Here is a 15,299-nt window from a genome sequence, read left to right on the forward strand (position 1 = left end):
CCAACCGTCCCTCAACACAGTTTAGACCTCAATATATGAAACATGGAAGTTTGTCCCCCCCCCAGTTATTTTTAATTGACTGGACATCAGATTTCCCCAGAAGCTGAAGGAAAACTGATTTGTTCTCCTCACTATTCAGAGTTAAACTGACTCTAAAATGCACTGGATGTGTGTCATTCGCAGAAAACATACAGGCCATGGATAAGAGGATAAGTAAAATTATAAGTAAAGTTATTTTTACAGTGAGTGGAGCAGTTTCTGCAGCTGTCTCCAGTGTTTATAAATTCAGAGTGATGTGCACCACCTGCGTAGCCATGGGTGTGCCCGGATATCCCATCTAAATCTCAAACTGGCACAGCCAGCATAATCATAGCAGCCTGTCACTGGCTGTCAGACAGGTTGTAATGCTCAAGTGATCACTGTGATGTGACTCAGCTGACTCACTGTAACGTCAATGCTACGACAATGGCTACATTGTTTTTATTGTGTTATTTGCAAAAAAATGAGAAAAAACTCCTCTGCCCCCGACTGTGTACACCAGACTCACCAGCACACAAGAGGTCAGCCCAGCTGCTCGCTCCCTGGCGGTACAGCGTTTTCTCACAGTCAGCCTGAAAGAATTAAACTTTTAGCTTCTGAAATATTTTGTAGACAGCTCTGATGGAGCTCAGGATTTATCAGGAGGATAGCTGCTTTAGGCCATATTCAGACCAAATCAGGTGGTGGAGCTGTGGGTGTGTTTATTTGTGCTCTAGAATGTAACAGCTGTGAAACAATCAGAAAATAGCATTCAATGGATCTGATTCACCAGCTTTTTCGCTCCCAGTGTTTCCTCTCTTCATTACTTTACTTTTAACATTATCAAATGAAGAGAAATGTCGTCCTGTCCTCCGTCTTTGTACTCCCTTGTGGCAGAGTTTACAGCTCAGGGGTCTCATTGATAAAACAGTGCGTAGGATCCATACTAAAAGTTTAAGTGCGCGAAAAAAAGCCTGAAAATGGCGTGCGTCACAAATGAATCAGATTTATAAAACCACGCAGACGCACAAATGCACATATATTTCCCTCTATAAATCACAGTCTACTTGTAGACACGTGCACATGGATCAGCCTCATATCCCGCCCTCTTCACGCCCACATTCAACTATAAATGGTCAATGTAAAAGCATTCATGAATGTTGATGTACATGTGTCTCTTTCGCCGCACCAATCACTCTCTCTATCTTTAGACGCATGGACAATCAGTGTCTAGAGTCAGCGTATTGACCCTCTCTCATCACTTGCACTCAGCAGCAGCAGAGGAAGGACCGCAACAGACATGAATGGACTTTTACTGTTTTATTTCCCCATTTTCAGACGTCTTGAAGTTAAGTGTGTAACCCAAAACAACCATATATAACTTCAGTAAACATTCCTGTGCATCGTAAAGTCAGACATCTCTGGTTAAATGTTTGCCACAACCTGCAGTGGGCCAGCTCCCAGTTAACCAGAAGGCTATAAGTAGTTTTGACACCACACACTCAATATCTACAATACAATAAACACTGTATTTGTTTATATTTACTCCAAAATCCAGCATACAGGTGTTTCTCTAATTTACACAGTGAGTGCAGGTGGTGAAGATGTGGTGGTGAGTGTGTATGGCAGCCACAGCAATGTCTCTAGTGTCTCTGCGCTTGACACAACAGTCGTGTTGATACTGTAGTGATTTTACACACATACACTACATAGAAACTAAACTCATACCTGGTGATATATGCATAGTATTACAAAATATTAAAAATCTATTAACACTCGGTGTTGCAAATATCTTGTAGCTAAGTTTGTTTAAGTTAAGTTATTAAATGTCATCTTGGATTTCTACAATGGATGATGATAATTTCATCAGTTTAGTTAACGTGGTTGAGATGAAAATAAATCAGTATATTCACGCTTTGCTAATATCAGAGAAAGACAAGCCAGACTTTGCAGAGTCCTGCCACCTGCCACATCCTGACATCATTCATTTCAGCAGCTGCTGCTCCACAACTGACTCCCCTTTGTGCTCCGGGTGAGACAGCGCTGATGAAATGTTGGGCAGACTTTAAGATCTGAGTTGGCTTATATCTTTTCAAATTAAAAGATGCTTATGGAATAGTTATGGCTCACTACAAGCCCAAGTACAGATAACACTGGTTTGAATGTTTATGATAACGTGGATCTATAATTAATGTTTGATATTAAGTGAAATTAAATGTGTGAGAGGATTATTATACAATCTGGCTTCAATTCACCACCTCATCATCTGCATTGTCGATATCCCCCGTCTCCAAAATGTTCGTACGCGTGGATCAGAGTTTACGTACAGGTGTGCACATTCTTCCATCAAGTTTGTTTTTATAGCTCACAACTTTTGCGTGGGATGTGGTGTACGCCTCTTCCAGGCCCTGTTTTGTGTGTACGCAAATGTGGAAAACCAAAAGTCAAGTTTACTAATTTAATTTGGTTCATGTTTTCTTTTATTGTTCATATTGCAGGGGTTGATTATACTCTTTTTCTAAAAGCTACTCACTCCATTATAAAGGAATATGGTGATCATGCATAAGCAAACGGGTTCTAATATTTATACACTTATCACTTCCCAAGCTCCCAACTCACGGACTATAAATTAATAATAATAAATTAATAATTGTTTTTCTCTGTAGCCTAACTATAACAGACCACATTGAGGGTGAATATCATTGATAAAGTGTCTTGCATTTGTTCCCTCAATATTCAGTGTTAAACCGAGTCTGAAACACTCTGGATGATGTGGATCATTCCCAGAAAACCTCCTGCTTCTCAGCATCATGTTTCACTCAGTAAAACTCTGATTTGATAAATCAGCAGTTATAAAAATGTGTAAACTGCATCGTTATCTGGGAAACAGCACGTTTATTCACTTTACATGGAGGTAAAATGAATATTTAATTATGTTAAATATTGGCAGAATGAGTTAGTGTCTGTTTATGAGAAATCATAAATAATCTTTTAGAAGGAGTAGATGTTTATCAGTAATCTTAGCTCCGTTAAATTTAACAATATGTTAAAGGAGGTTTTCCTCTGACAGCAGGAAACAGTTGAAGACTTTATCTGATGATATTTAAACTACATCTAACTGGTAAAAATGTTTACTGTTACATATGTTTTGAATGCAGGACTTTTAGCTTAATAAAGTTGTTTCACAACATGACAATGTCAAAAACTGAGCTGGCTGATAGGACACTTAGCATGATGCTAACAACATATTAATACAATGGGAAATCCCATAGAGAAAAAAGCTACAAGAAAGCTGCAGTCAGTCAGTTTCCTCTGCAGTTGCTTCACTTCTGGTAGAGTTATTGAGCGGAAATACTGACAGCGCCACTCTGCCATTGCAACTACATCGTGGTCGGAGGAGGTATTATCCTAAAAGGACTCTGCTGCCACCCAGTGTCTACAGTTACCCAGTGCTGCCTCCTCTTTTACCACCGTGGCAGCACCATGGTAACATGGCGGTAAAGCAGACAAATGAAATGAGTGCCACTTGTATGGACAGACAGGTGGACACTTTCAGGTGAGGACAGACAGGTGGACAGTAAATCAGCTCAAACTCTTGAGACTGCAGCTGATTGTCAGCTGTAACCATCATGCAGGAATGTTCCACCTGTGTGAGAGGAAATAACTTGTCAGTTGTCCAAAGATTGTTGAGGAAAGACAAACAGAAACAGGCGGTTTATCATTTTCATGTTAGTGTGAATCAGTTTAAACAGTCCTGTCATCTGTTCACAATACAAACTGCTGAGTCTGACAAGAAAAAGTCTCATTGTTGACGTGATTTGACTTTGAGACGCCTGTTTCTGATTGGCTGAATGTAGCTGCTGTCGATAGCCGTCATGTGACGTGATGTCATGTCCATGTTTGCATGCTGAAAGAGAACGTGCTGCTCTGACCCCCCTCCTCCTTTCAGGCTGCAGCCTGCTGGAGTCCGATGGTTGACACCAGGTCCTTGGAGGTGTAAGTGTGTTTTTCATTTCATTCATCAAAATAAAGTTCATTCACATCCTACTGAGGATGAAGATGATATCATCATCAAACCGATGATAGATCAATAACTGCAGCTGTATTGTGTCTCGTTCTCTCCATCAGATTTCTGTCAACTCACACTGGATCCAAACACAGCACACAGAGAACTCAAACTGTCTGACAACAACAGGAAGGTGACATATGTGAAGGAGGATCAGTCATATCCTGATCATCCAGACAGATTTGATTACTGGTATCAGCTGCTGTGTAGAAATGATCTGACTGGTCGCTGTTACTGGGAGGTCAAGTGGAGAGGACTGGTTTATATATCAGTGACTTACAGAGGAATCAGCAGGAAAGGAGACAGTGATGACTGTTTGTTTGGAATGAATGATCAGTCCTGGAGTCTGAGTTGCTCTGATGGTGGTTACTCTGTCCGTCACAATAACAGAGAAACATTCATCTCCTCCTCCTCCTCTGTCTCTGGCAGAGTAGCAGTGTATATGGACTCTCCTGCTGGCACTTTGTCCTTCTACAGAGTCTCCTCTGACACACTGATCCACCTCCACACCTTCAACACCACATTCACTCAGCCTCTGTATGCTGGGTTTAGGCTCTTGCCTGATTCCTCAGTGTCTCTGTGTGGTCTGGAGGAGGAAGAGTCTCCTCCTGTTAGAGAAACTTTCTCACTGCTGACCAGATAGTTCAGTCTGTACAGGATCACACACAGCTGATGGTATTTAGTACCAACATGATCTCTCACTGCTTGTAAATGTAAACATGGTTTCCACATGATTGACAGTTTGTTTGTAAAATGAATCAAATGATAAACTGAGTCCAGTTGTTGTTGTTTTCTGTTGTTAGTGTATTAGAAAGGCTTGAACTGTAATGGGATAATGGGAATGGGATCTTCACAATGTTTAGTTGTAGTTCTTCTAGTAGTTTCATAGTAACTGTGTTACCTGATTCCTTCACTTATTTAGAGATCACATGACAAATGATGGTCAGAACAACAGGCCTCCTATTGGCTGGTTAAATGAACACCTCTAATGGTGAAGGCTGAGGCTCAGCAGCTGGAGTCTGGCTGCTTTTATGCTGCGTTCATATCATATTGGAATGATGCTAATTATGAGATTCTGACTTGTAAATAGAATTCAGGTCAACATTCAAGTGGTAATTATGAAGTGGAAAAGCTGAAAGCTCTGATATTTACTGGATATGCTGGATTATTGTCAATAACAGTATTTTTGAGCCTCATTCCACCAACTTTGTAATCATGCAGCCGTCTTGATTTGTTGTGTGACATAAACGCTGGCAAGTTGTAAACATGGGAATCTTTCCCGCCTCTACCATCCATCCCATATGATGTGAACACAGCATTAGAGATGAGAAGTCCAGGAGCTGTTGTGTGTTTCTGACATACAGGAAGTATTTAGTTTTTCTCTGGAGTGTTTATTTAGTTCCTGTGTAGAGAATAAAGTTCATGATGATCAGTAGCTGACGTTAGTTTTCTCCATTTATTTTTGTGTGTGTGCATGTTAATTCATATCTAATTTTATATAGTAGATTGAAGGTATTCATTCAGTCTGACAGCTGTTGTTCATTGACTGTTTCTAAATACGTTGTGCATCAGCACTTAGCTGTCATGTGTTAATAAAGCCAGCAGGTGTCACTGTTTATTCCTTTAGTTCATACTGCAGAGATACGATAATAAATGCTGATGAATATTAATATAAACTGCGTATGACGTGGCGGTGAGCTACGGCTGTAACGTCATGGTGTCCCTGCTCGCGATCCGGATGGGACATGACAAACTGGGCATACTGGGAAAACCTAAACTGAACCTGGATGTTTTCTGACTGAAACAGACTTCACTTTTATTGGAAGCGTGATGACGTCACTACCGACCAAACTGAGCACCTGTACCTGCAAACAGGAGCAAAATATAAAGATGTTTTTGTATGTAAATCTACAATAAAAAGGCAGCTGTTAAACTGATTACATATAATAGTTAAATTGTTTGTTTTAAGTTTTATTTTATTCACTGTGATCTGATGTAGATGTTTAGAACAGGAATGTGAGGAACATCACTTGTTACAGTTTTAATATTATAAGTTATAGTAACATTAAATATGTTTACTGCTGTTATTGTGGTCTAAATGTAAAACACAAATCCACCATGGTAATACTGTATGTAAATACATGCTAACCCTGCGTTAGTCTGCAGAAACAAACAGCTGATTCTATTGATTAGTTAATGAACTTGAGAGGAAATTATCTCATGTTGCAACTTTGGTGAAATGACGTCTGTCCTGCTGTCAGACTGAAGTTGAGAGTCAGATATATTTTTTTAATTTTTAGACATGTATTCTGCAAACTTGTGTGTAAAACAGGTGACAGTCTGTACAGTGTTTCTTCAGATCCTGTTCTTGTTCTGTGTAGCTTTGACAAAAATAAACTAGTATTTTACAATATGAGTTTGTGTGTTAAATCTTTCATGCTAATAAATGTAACATAAAATACATATTTGCACACTTTTGTATAATGTTTTTAGGTTTTAACTTTGCTGATGTGTTACAGCTCCCCCTGCTGGACAACCTGCAGTCTGCTGACTGAATGAATGAGTGAATTTAAAACAACCAGACAACTTTACTTAGATGAACTTTATACAACAGTAGAGGAAAAACTGAAGCAAATGAGACAAAAATTAACAGGTCATCAGTCGAGACATTTATAGACAGCAGAACTGAACTCTGATATTGTACTGAACTAGATGTCTTCGAGGATTTTGGTCGTTCCAGTCTTTCTTCTGATTTTGAAGAACTACATTACAGCTGAGTGACATTTCTAAATATTGTTTGTCTTCAATTCTTGGTTGTTAATGTCGTCTGAAAGCACCAACAGTCACAAATTTAACAAAAATACAGTGAAGTTTGTTTCAGTCAGTACTGTCGGGTTCTTGCAGACAGACGTTCGTAACTGAACAGTTGTTGGTTGAATCTCTGGACTGACTTTGACAAACTGAGCAGAGAGAACGTCTCCTCCCTCTGCACCGACAGTCCAGGTGCCTCTGAGCAAGGTGTTGTGCTGCAGTGGAGCAGCTGAACGGTTAAAACTGTCTACCCATCACCGACAGGACGTTGGCAGGTCCTGCAGGTGAACTCAGGTGACGGCGTCTCAGTGTCGCAGTCGGAGGAAGAAGGCGTGGCGGCACTCTGTGCTGTCCACAGGATAGTATTTATCATAAAAGTTCAGGATGTACTCCTCCGCTTTGAAGCCAAACTTCTGGTACAGCAGCATAGCGGCATTACTGGCTGACACGTGCAGTGTGACGTCTTTCCCCATGCAGGTCTGAAAACACACAGGACGGACGCGTCAGCAGAAAGTCACACATCTGAATCCTGAAACTGTCTGAATCTGAACAGGAAGGTCTGAAATTCATCACAACAGTTCAAAGTTATTATGATGCTGCGTAAACTGTATCTGTAGAGCAGCTTTCATACAGCTGAGTACAGTTCACACTGATTTACAGACACATCTGTAGTAATACCACTACTACTACTACTACTACTGTAGTAATACCACTACTACTACTGTACTACTAGTGTACTAATACCACTACTACTACTACTGTAGTAATACCAATTCATTCTGCCTTCACAGACCTGGATGAGATGGTAGATCATGAAGGTGCCAATGCCAGCTCTCCTCCACTCAGGATGGACCAGCAGGAAGGAGATGTAGGCCTCGTTGTACTTCACATCTGGCACCATGAAGCCAAAGCCGACCACCACCTTCTTATAGAGGACGACCACGCTGAAGTCTGGGTACTGCAGACACTCTGACAGGTCCACACCTGCAGGACAGGAGAAACACACAAGCTTTGGCTTTGGAGACACAGATTCATGGAAGGAGGATAATCATCTCCACCATGAATAATTCTTGGCAGTGTGGAGGACATTCTGAAACATTTAGTCCTTCATGTTTAATAAAATATACAAAATATAGCACATAATAGGACAATTACATTTATAAATATATTATGAAAAATCTAATAATGATACATATTATTTATGTATTCTGGGTATTTCTAAAATCCTGGCTACAGCCCTGAATATATGCACCAGAATAATGTATTACAAACAAAACAAACAAAAGCAAAATGAACACGTAACCATGGAAACAATCCAAAAGAAGAATCCAGTTGGATGCGTGGACAGGTGTTTACTCCTGAGAGAGACAGACAAACACTGAAAACTCTTTTTACATGAAAAGAATCAAATGTAAAGATTTGGAATATATTTGCACAAAGAATCATTTTCCAGCATCTTCAGTCTGTTCTGTTCTATATAAATTATTAGTCAACTTTGGCTGCCACTCAGAGTTAAACTGACTTGTAATTGACATGAAACACAGCTGTAAATTCCTCCACATGTGCATCACGAGGCCATCTAGTGGACTGATAGTAGAACAACAGCAACTGATTACAGCTTTCATGGAAATCAAATGAATTGAACAGACAGACAAACATCCTGATATTAAAATACAAAGAGAGACAGACAAACACTGTGAAGGTATTTCAACAATATTTCCAACATCTGGAGGCTGACAAACATTCTGTCTGACACACAGTCGTTCTTCATCCTCCCACCAGATGGAGCCAAACTCAACTAACTTTCACATCCTACACATAGTGTCTGGACGAACATTGTTCTGATCATTTCTGTCTGGATTGATATGGATATTAGCAGCATTAATATCAATGCAGACACATGAACTTTAAAGAAACTTGTTTCAGTTTTACTGGATGAAACAGTTTGTGACAGAGAACAGAGCTGCTTGTCTTCATACAGTGAAGTTGGTTTCAATCAAAGATAAACAGAGCATGTTCTCTCACATCAAAAGGATTATGTGCTATGAAATAACAGATCAATCCACAATAATTACAACTATCAGCTTCATTTGTTTGCTTTGACAACATTTTGACAAACATTTCATCAACAAAATGTCATTTTCACAACTTGTAATTTCAGAACACTTGATGAACTTTTCACAACACAAAATGCACTTTGACTCCGTGCTGCTGTTTTTTCTGCTTTTTGTGCACTGCACAGCTTGTGACTCTGACCAGCCAACATTCATCATTCATCGTCTTTCTGTCATTGAGTAAAGTGAAGTGAAGTTTAGCAGCTTTCTAGATCAGAGCAGATCAGTGCTTCATAGTAAAAGAGAAAATAGGGACACAATAGAAAAGTAAAAGCTGAAGTAGAGATGAGATGAGTTACAATAACACTTGATCCTGAACGCAGCTCAGACTGAGACTAGTTCAACCAGTCAGACTGCATACTGTCACACACACATGAAGCAGCATCACTTCACTTCACCTGAGGAAAGTTCAACTTGAACTGAAGCTCGTTTCCTTCACAGACCTGCTCAGAGAGCTGCACACTGATGAAGTTCATGAGAAAAAGTTCAGTAAGTGGAGCTCTGGTTGATTTCTCTTGATCTTTGAGTCTCTTCATAGACAGTGTGTGATTGTTGGAGGAGTTTGTCAGCTTGGGAAACTTTCTGGTTGTTGTCGGGTAAAGATGGCGTCTGTGTGAGTCGCACTCATGCAGAAAAATCCTCCTGTGAGGTTAAATTATTATTATTACTGATAATTGACGAGCAAGGAGCATTTTACTATTGTAGTTGGTGGAGGTGGAGCTGATATTATTTATTGTTAGGCAATTTATAACAAGTATTCTATAAAATAATGACGTTTTGTATGTAAATATGAAAATGTTCAATTTACAAAGTAACTACTAACTGCAGCTGTTAAATAAATGTAGTGCAGTGAAAAGAAAAATATTTCCCTCTGAAATGTAGTGAAGTATAAAAAGGTATAAAATGGGAAAACTCAAGTGAAGTACAAATACCTTAAACTTGTACTTAAGTGCAGTACTTGAGTAAATGTACTTCCCCCCACTGAGGAGAGCAGGGCTCAGCTGACTGTAAGAATGAGGAAACACACTCAGTGATGAGATGAGATACTATCATATCACTGCTGCAGAGTCTGTTTTCCACTGAAAACACTGAGGAGAGCAGCTTATTCTCTTGGTTTTAATCAGTTTGATCAGTTACAACATGTTCATTTAGGAGAAACATCATACATGATGTGAGAATACAGACTGTAGGAAAGAGTTGGGTTACAGTCAAACACAAGATGTACTGTCATACTGTTAAAACTCTCATCCATGACTTATGTGACAAACAGTAAAGAACAGAGAATGTCTGTTTTTATAATATAACATCCATTGTGACTGTGATTTGTGTGGGCGGCTGTACAGCTGCACTGACTGATTAAAACTGACCTCCTGAGTTTGTTCACTGCTGTTTAAAGAGCTGACAGTGCAGAAGAGACCAAAGCCTCCAGATACATGTAGAAACAATCAGAAAACTGGAAACGTCATTATTTTAACTGAATGTTCATCAGATTTGTCTGAGGATGGTTTAGAGAGATCACCTTAACTTTAAGTTGGTCTCTCATCAGTCATCATTCTCTTGTATGTGAACCATCATACATGTTCTGAATGTAAACGCTGACATGTTAATGTAATTTATTCTGTAGCATCAAGGTGTTCTTTAATGCAGTGGTTCTGTAGTCATACTGTACATAATGCATTAAGTAAAGCATTAACATTGACTCAGAGTGCATTTAAACTGACTTTTTTAAAATTTTATCTCTACATCTCTCTATCTATTCTGTTTATGTGACAAAAAAGAAACAGGGTTCAACATATAAATTAAACTTTTCTATAAGAAGTTCATACTGACAAGTTTATATGTTTAGAGTCAGATTAATTTATCTTTTCTTTGTTTTATTATTCAGTGTTGCTTTTTCAACCTCACCAGAGTTCACAGACTTCACAGCTTGACTGAAATAAATATTTATGCAGTTTATATAATCAAAAAGATGAAGATGCCCCGTGCACAGCAGTGTCTCTCTCCTGGTCGCCCACTGATGCAGGGCAAGTTACAGACAGTCAGAATAGTATTCCAGCTCACACCAGGATACCAGGATAGACACTATTTTCTTAGGTGATTACATTAAAAAACAAAAGAAGCAAACTATGTGTTTCACATGTTGCTTCATCAGATTCGCTCTGTGCTTGATTGCTATCAGGTTTGTCTTTAAATAGTCAGGTGCTGATCAACAGAGGATCCAACCGGTTCACACACAGCATCTCATTTTCTAATACAAATGCATAAAAAAACTAAACAACGGGCAACAGTGACTATAATTACACCTTACAAAATCAGATATAAATATACATTTCTGTAAGACTCATATCCACAAGATAATGAGGTGCAGTTAAGGTCAGAGTACAAAATACACAATGAACAACATGGAAACTGTCAGATGAGTGTATTTAGTATTGAAGTGAATGAGCTGCTTTCCTCCAGTCAGAGCTCTGTGTGTTTGTCATGTGACTGAGAGGAATGATGAGAAATAATGTGTTGTTGTGTTTGTGTGAAGGTGTTTCTCTGCTATGGATCAGTGTGAGGACAGAGAAGAGGGAGTCCCTCCCTCTAAAAGCTCTCTGTGTGGGGAACATGACAGCCAGACCAAAGCTCAGAGGTGAGATGAGGATCTCTAACTGTCCATCACTGTTCTCCACTCACATCACTCCACTATCATTATTCACACTCAAAGCTCTGTGTGTGTTGTATTGAAGAACAAAGAAGCAGCACAGACCAGACTCTGCTGGACCTGGACCTGGACCTGGACCTGGACCTGGACCTGGACCTGGACCTGGACCCAGCTGTGTGGCCATGAAGTGTGACTGGTCCATGGGGATACCTTTATATTTTAAACCTGGACAACCTACTGATGAAAGGTCAGAATGTAAAGTTGCAAAGACTGAACAGACTTTTCATTTCTATCCAACATGCATATTTATCAGAGCTGTTGTTGTTTCAGGATCCAGCAGCAGAGACCAGACTCTCCTGGACCTGAACCCAGCTGTCTATCCTTTAAGAGCGACTGGTCGAAGCATGATGACATTGGTTTTAAAGGAGGACGTCCATCTGCTGATCAGATGTAAGCTGTAACTGACAGTAAACGTCGGGTTATGCTAGAAAAGAACTGGTTTGTACGATGTGTTGTCCGACCACGTCAGTGAAAGCTGGCCGTCATAGAGAGGGAGGAGACGTGATAATCATTTAAATATGGAGATAACAGATCACATGTTCAGACAGTCTCTCCTGGAAGACATTCATGATGTTGCACTCAGTTGTTCATATGTGAAGTCAGATGATATGATTTTATTTATACATTACAGACATAAAAACATGTTAAAGTGAAAACACTTATTTCAAACATGGTCCCAAGATGTTAAAAGACAAAACACAAGACATACAACATAAAACTAAACCACCAAAAATTAAATAAAATAATAAACGCCCACATCAAAACGCAAAGCACAACAAAGACAATTTGATGGCTGACGTAAAAATGGAATTGCAGATTTCATTATAAACCTGTGACCATGTCCCATAAATAAGTCCTGACCTGACTTCTATAAGCTCCTCTCATTTTTAACAGCTGGATGTGTAACAGGAGGCTGTTCCACAACACGGCAGCAGCATAAAAAAAGGAACTTTTGGCTACATTATTCACTGGAGAGACTTTATATGGACACACAGTGGCCCTGGTGTTATAGCCATGCTGAGTATGTTCCATTGTTATCTGTGAAGTATTGAGGAGCAAACCCATTGATAATGTTGAACATATGATGCAGCTTCTGTTGTTCTACTCTGAGCTGTACTGGCAGCAGTCCTACACTTCTGAATTCATCACCAACATGAGTTAAAGAGGATACATTTAATAAATACTGAATAATATTATTTTGCATCACCTGCAGTTTGTTCCTAAATTTAGATGTCAAACCACTGAACCAATCAGAACAGGCAGAATCAAACAGATGCTGTACCAATGAGGACATGAGAAGTTTCTCAACAGAAAAGTCAAAAAGAGTTTCTTCTTTTTGGTCTGGGAAACAGGAACTTAAGTTTGCTGCCACTCTTGGATAATATTTTAGCAACAACAGATTCACAGGACAGTGACTGGTCCAATATTATTCCTAAATATGAGACAAAATATTGAAATTTTCAGTTCCATTACAAAAGATTTTTGTATTTGTTCTTGACGTCTTTGCTCCAAACAGGATTGACTCAGTTTAACCCAAATGTAGTGAAAGCTTTTTATCTATGAGCCACTCTCTTACATTTTCTGATTCAGTATTAAGAGTTGTGAATTTAACTGACATCATTCCCAGATAGCAGTAATGCAGAATCATCAGCATACAGCAGCAGCTTGCATGTCACAGCAGCTGTCGTATCATTTATATACATAAGGCCCAAAAATAGAACCGTACAGCACCACACATGTAATATCCTGAATTTCTGATAGAACCACTTCAACATCACAGACTTGAGATCTTCCTGTAATGTAAGAAATAAACCATTTTACAGCAGTATGTCCAAACACCATGCACTGTAACTCTGACAGCAGTACAGAATGATTCACTGTGTCAAAAGCTTTCTGCAAGTCAGCATAATTTCCTCCATCAAGGTTTTGTCTAATAAAATCAAACAAATGAATAAGACAGGTATCAGTAGAGTCTGCTGATGTAAAGCCAGACTGAAGCTCATACAACATATTGTGTCTGACTAAATACTCCTCAACCTGCTCAAACACAAGATGTTCAAAAACCTCAGACATGACACCTGCATTTCATTTTCATACTGGGAGATGCCCAGTTCAACCAGTCTGATACAAGCAGACACTGATCAGCTCCACTGGAGCAGCTGGAGGTTGTAGCTGCCTTGATCCAGGGCACTTCAGCAGTGTACAGTGAGGGAGGGAGAGCTGTATGGAGGGTTGTTCAGAGCTGTTGGGACTAAACCAAACTGACTGATGAAGCAAAACACTGAGCTGAAAGCTACAAACAGGCTGTGCTGTTGATTCTCAGTGGGATCAGCAGGACTAGTAAAGCTTTACAACTAAAGTGAGTCATTTGATTCTCTGTTCACATCCAAATATCACTTGATGGACCTTTAGCTTGTGTTTGTCTCTGTGTGGACAGACATAATGTGAATTCATTCTTCATCGTTCCTCCACAGAGTGGACCAGGAGAGCTCAGAGGTTCCCAGTGGTCAGTCTGCCCAGCAGCATCAAACACACCTGGACTCCATATTTATGGTCTGTACATGTACAACAACTACTTTTACATCTATTCTGTTCACAATCATCTCCATGCTGCACTTTGTAGACCAGTGGATTGTCAGTCTGTCCAACATGGATCTGATGTTTGCTTCATGATTACAGTTTGATTGTATCATTCATATAGTATTCTGTTCCAGCTGCTGAAGGAGAACATCGTCACTTTTGTGAAGAACGAGCTGAAGAAGATGCAGAAGCTTGTGAGTTCAGATTACCCACAATTCATAGAGAGTCAGAGAGATGATGAGGAGGTGTTGAATGGTGAAGAGGAAGGGCAGAGGAAGAGCAGCACGGAGGCATTTATGAAGATCACACTGCACTTCCTGAGGAGAATGAAGCAGGAGGAACTGGCTGACCGTCTGCAGAGCAGTAAGAGGATTTCTATAAAGATTTGACATGCTGGATAAATGAGACATTTACTGATGTCCCAAGAGATGGAGGAAAATATGTTTGATGTTTAATTAAATGTTGAAATATTTACTCTATACTTCATTTATTGATCCGTTTTTGTGTGTGTTCATTCAGGGACTCTTGCTGGCAAGTGTCAACGTAAACTCAAGTCTAACCTGAAGAAGAAGTTCCAGTGTGTGTTTGAGGGGATTGCTAAAGCAGGAAATCCAACCCTTCTGAATCAGATCTACACAGAGCTCTACATCACAGAGGGAGGGACTGCAGAGGTCAATGGTGAACATGAGGTCAGACAGATTGAAACAGCATCCAGGAAACCACACAGACCAGAAACAACAATCAGACAAGAAGACATCTTTAAATCCTCACCTGGAAGAGATGAACCAATCAGAACAGTGATGACAAAGGGAGTGGCTGGCATTGGAAAAACAGTCTTAACACAGAAGTTCACTCTGGACTGGGCTGAAGACAAAGCCAACCAGGACATACAGTTCACATTTCCATTCACTTTCAGAGAGCTGAATGTGCTGAGAAAGAAAAAGTACAGCTTGGTGGAACTTGTTCATCACTTCTTTACTGAAACCAAAGAAGCAGGAATCTG

General features: G+C 39.7%; 2 protein-coding genes across 2 annotated transcripts in view; both read left to right on the forward strand.

Moving 5' to 3' along the window:
• LOC121912524 (NACHT, LRR and PYD domains-containing protein 12-like) overlaps positions 1-15,299 on the forward strand; it is a 203,536-nt gene that overhangs the window by 4,180 nt on the left and 184,057 nt on the right. The window lies entirely within an intron of this gene.
• LOC121906732 (stonustoxin subunit beta-like) lies at positions 3,930-5,519 on the forward strand (the record flags this gene model as incomplete). The annotated part of the gene is made up of 2 exons (XM_042425771.1): positions 3,930-4,014; positions 4,147-5,519. Coding segments are annotated over 2 exons (666 nt in total), but the record flags the coding sequence as incomplete, so codon positions are not given.

The sequence above is a fragment of the Thunnus maccoyii genome, chromosome 2 (genome assembly GCF_910596095.1).
Source record: "Thunnus maccoyii chromosome 2, fThuMac1.1, whole genome shotgun sequence".
In the NCBI taxonomy this organism is placed as follows: Eukaryota; Metazoa; Chordata; class Actinopteri; order Scombriformes; family Scombridae; genus Thunnus; species Thunnus maccoyii.